Raw genomic sequence first — 4835 nt, 5'->3', positions numbered from 1 at the left:
TCTTTCCCTTTAACCATAAGAATTAAAACAATACTTATCACCATTCGGTTGGATATTACTTCCAATAAGTACAATATTTATTAAACATATCTTCAGTTGTTTTGTTACATAGTGTGCAACAAATTACAATATTCTGCAGCCACAAATTATATGCAGAGTATGAAGAAACTATTAATCAGATAGTGTAATCTTTCCGTTTATAACTCTACAAGGAAGAACTAGCAAATCAGATCTTACATATAACATCTCACTAAACTTTATGCATGGAAAGTGACAGACACTGGTTGTGCTGTTTGATACAAAATGGCTGAACTTCATCTTCAGAAGACTAAACCTGACATCTAAACATGCCAATATAAACATCAAAACAAAATATATTCTAACCAACCACGGGAAACAGTCTGGTATCAGGAAAGCAACAAGGATTACACACATTATTTTATAAACCAGCACACAAAGGTTTAAAACAGTTCTGAAAATGAAGTTAGCTGTCTTGAGTCAAGGGAATAAAAAAAAAGTCAGTATTGACCATGTACAATCTCTGACCTTTGTGGAGACGGTAAGAATCTGTTGTAGTGCAGCTACATACAGTACAATTCAGGCAATTTTGTTTTTTCACTTGGGTTCAGATTGCAAATTCATTGCTGTGAGAAAAAGACGGAGGCAAATTTTAGCAGCAACCTCCACCTGACTGCTTGACCGGAGTGCTCTGAATTTTAACATTGGACTTCTCTGCACCACCAGCTGTTGCTCCAGGACCCATCCGCTTTTTAATCTCAGCTGCCATTGTCATGAAAGACTGTTCTACATTCGTTGCATTCTTAGCACTGGTTTCCAAAAATGGAATTCCAAGGGAATCAGCAAATTCCTAAGAGAATAATAAAGCACAATTAACACTGAAAAAATCTTTTTCACCTTTAGTGCACTTCTGTCTAAAATGGGCAGTGAGGAAAGACTAAGTTCACTGAATCCAAACAGACACCATTAAAAAATTGTCATTTCAAAGTATTCTAGTGCACATTTTAAAAGCAAAAGGTGGTTGTGATCATTGCATGACTCCCCACTACATAATTCAAATTCAATGCCTTCAAATTCAGTTTGAAAATCAACTTTAAACATACCTTTGCTGTTGTGTAGTCTACTACTTTCTTTGTGGTCAGATCACATTTGTTCCCTACCAACAATTTGTTGACGTTTTCACTGGCATAACGATCTATTTCCTGCAGCCACTGTTTAACATTATTGAAGGACTCCTAAGAAGACAGACATTTTTAAGGATGATAATATAGCTCTGTTCTATAATACAACAACTGTTCTAATGAAGCAAGTGATAAAAGAAGTGTTTTCTTAACCTAAGAAGAGTTAATGAAGCAACTCCAGCTATAAGATAATTACTATACTGCTGGCTTAGAAGTAAACTGATAATATTACAATGACTATCCTTACCTAAATAAATTAGAATTTGAAGGCTTGAGGATAAAAATACCTTATTTGACAGAGAAATACAGCTCAGCATCAAACTATATAGCTCAAGCAAATTTGATAAATTTGAATTGAAATCTGATTATTTGGTTTATGAATAGATTGTTACTACTAGAGACAAAAGATATTAAATAAATGGGTCCAAAGATGCTTGGGGTGTTTTTTTACCACAATCATATTGAGAAGAAATTTTTTTTAAGTATTTCATGGTAATGACATGAGATTTGAAATTAGCATCATTTTTCTCCTGTTGTATCACTCACCCAATACTTCTCAAGGCATTGAATCTAAAGTATTATGATTCCAGTTATCTCTTAATTAACTATATCATAGTTGAAGTGACACTTACCATTTGCTACAAGAAAAGTAAGTTCTAAACACTTATCTTTTATTCTTTGATAGAAAAAAAACTTGAAATTTTCTAATTTTCTGATCAATTCTTATGGTCCTTGGACTACTAGTACATTCTTCACGCTATCCCTGTACCCCCACCAGCCCTACTCTCAAAAGCTAATCTTCAGATATTCTTTATCTTCCTAAAATCTTCCTCTAGCTCAACCTATCAAGAATATCCTCCACAGGCAGACTCATAATCTTGTTTTTTGGCAATTCTGACAAGTCTAACTACTAGGCAAATTTGTTAATATTTAATACCAAGAACATGGTATAAGCCAAATAACTACAGCTCACTATAAACTCTTGTCAAAACAATCAGTTTTTTAGTTGGTAATAAATATAACCAAGGTCCCTGAAAGCAAATGTAAAACCAAATACTAAATCAGGGGTCCTCAAACTACAGCCCACGGGCCACATGCAAATACAAATACTGTATTTGTTCCCATTTTGTTTTTTTACTTCAAAATAAGATATGTGCAGTGCACATAGGAATTTGTTCATAGTTTTTTTTTAAACTATAGTCTGGCCCTCCAACGGTCTGAGGGACAGTGAACTGGCCCCCTGTTTAAAAAGTTTGAGGACCCCTGTACTAAATTTTCTATTTACTTAAGGAAAATATGACATTTTAGCTGACCATTAGGTGCCCAAATAATGTTTATGTGATTCACCTATTTGGAAGTGGACAAAGTTTTGGCCATATAAATAAAATGGATGGCTATTTATCAAATAGTAACTTCCTACTTGGTCGCTGTAACACAATTTCCTCCTGGAACTTACCTGATCTGTCACATCATACACAACTATGATGCCATGGGCTCCTCTGTAATAACTGGAGGTGATTGTTCGAAATCTTTCTTGGCCTGCTGTGTCCCACTATTATAAAATAATCAAGAAATCCAAACAATTCCATTAAGTTAGAGTTGGGGAAAGAGGCAGGAGGAGGGGGAATAGTTTAATTTGTTTACATGTGTACAGAAATGACCAGGATTTGATATGGAAACATTAGCCTCCAGTGCTCACACTACTAAATTGCATGGTAACTGCCAAATACCTGAAGGTCCAGAAAAGAAGCTAGTGCCTACAATTTAGCTTATGTTATGCTACCAATATTACACTAGCTCTTTGAGATTAGGAACTACGTCATACTTTTCATACTCCCTACCATTCTTAGAATTGTGCAAAACATTCGGAGTGACTGCATAAACAGGTTGACTTGATTAGGAAGGCTGCCACCCTTACATTCCTTTAACACAGATAAGACAATATCATTTGCTAGCATGTTTTAGCATCATGGAATGCACTGAAAGGATCTAATTAAGATAACTACCAGTCAAAATAGCACTTTAACCATCTCTGGAAAGTATTATCTTAATCCTAGGGAAAACAATGTAAAGATGATTCAAAATACTTTCATAAAATTCATTTTAAAAGCAATTTGCCGCACTTCACCATTTAGACTTAAACACCAAAAACAAATACTCATTTAAATTACTATATTAAAATTCTGGGTTTAAAAAAAACCTGAAAGGAAACTTATAGTTACTGTAAAAATAAATGGACTTGAAGTTTATGACAAGTGAAGATCAAGATGCAATAGCCTTTATAGGGAGATTATAAAGTTCTGGAGTATATCTGTGAACTTGGCACTGATCCTCTTTGTTTTAAATGGCAAAATTTAAAAAAAAAAAAAACTGCTTCAGGAGCACTCAGTGAAATCACCTTCTTTTCCAGCGGACAAAGAGCTGTTAAATTCAAATTGGGGGGAAATTTTAATACAGCCAGGATATTAGATAATATTGAGGTCTTAGTGTCAGTTTTGCTAGATGTGATCAATGTTTACATAGGAAAATAGAGATGCATACCAACCTATGCTTGGAGTAAAATATAATGTCTGTATTTAACATACTCCAGGGCCGTGATTGGCAAACCACAGCTCACAAGCCACATGCGGCTCTTTGGCCCCTTCAGTGTGGCTCTTCCACAAAATACCGACTTCTGTGCATGGGCCACAAAGTTTCAATCGCACTGTAGGTGCATGCCCACATGTGGTATTTTGTGGAAGAGCCACACTGAAGGGGCCAAAGAACACTCAACGGGCCAAAGAGCCGCATGTGGCTCGCGAGCTGCGGTTTGCCAGCCACTGCTCCAGGGGAAAAGTTAATGAATCAAATAAAGTTAACATCATTTATCTAAAACAAATGAAAACAAGTCACAACAGCTTCATTCTTTCTTTTTGTTCAAAGTACTGGCCTGAGAGCCCAAAAAACTTTAGATCTGTATCAGTAAAGAGTGTCAAAGTCACCCTAGACAGTTTGGCTCAGTGGATGGAGCGTCAGCCTATGGACTGAAGGGTCCCTGGTTCAATTCCGGTCAAGGGCACATACCTGGATTTCGGGCTCCATCCCCAGTAGGGGACGTACAGGAGGCAGCCGATCAACGATTCACTCTCATCATTGATTGTTCTCTTTCCCCCTTCCCTTCCTCTCTGAGATCAATAAAAATATATTTTTTTAAAAAGGTGTCAAAGTCTTTCAGGATTCCTTGGAGAAGCCTGAGCTTTGGAGTCAAGCCAATCTGACTTCAAAACATCAAATCTAGGTTCCTGGTTATTTAATGCTGGGACAGTCAATTAACAGTTTCCTCATCTATAAATCTTTGGAGTAACTCACCTTATAGAATTGTTAAATGAGTTTAAATAAACAACATTTGTAAAATGCATAGCAAAATGCCTAACTGTAGAGGCTGCTCAGTAAAATATTATGAAAACTAGGGGCCCGGTTCAAAAATAGACACACATTTTAACTCAGTATGCAAAGGGTTTTGGAATGCTCAAGTTTTTCAGACCCAATTCATCACTAATAGCTACAACTATTGTTTAAAGTATACCTCCTCACAGTGATGGAATGAAGATTAAGTAATTAGACATGAAAATGCTTTGAACTAATTTAAACATATGA

General features: G+C 35.9%; 1 protein-coding gene across 2 annotated transcripts in view; it reads right to left on the bottom strand.

The window, feature by feature from the left end:
- Positions 1–610: 610 nt before the first annotated feature.
- Positions 611–4835, bottom strand: part of RAB1A (RAB1A, member RAS oncogene family) — a 20316-nt gene continuing 16091 nt past the window's right edge. Inside the window, exons 3-5 of one of the 2 annotated variants that reach the window (XM_015557901.1) lie at positions 2656–2751; positions 1122–1253; positions 611–868 (exon numbers count right to left, since the gene is read on the bottom strand). In XM_015557901.1, coding sequence (XP_015413387.1) covers positions 671–868; positions 1122–1253; positions 2656–2751 — 426 coding nt within the window. In that variant the 3' untranslated portion in view covers positions 611–670. The remainder of the gene's footprint in view (positions 869–1121; positions 1254–2655; positions 2752–4835) is intronic. The other variant, XM_015557902.1, reaches the window with a different exon arrangement.

Source organism: Myotis davidii, unplaced genomic scaffold, assembly GCF_000327345.1.
Source record: "Myotis davidii unplaced genomic scaffold, ASM32734v1 scaffold6, whole genome shotgun sequence".
Classification (NCBI taxonomy): Eukaryota; Metazoa; Chordata; class Mammalia; order Chiroptera; family Vespertilionidae; genus Myotis; species Myotis davidii.
This window is presented reverse-complemented; position numbering and strand designations above follow the sequence as displayed.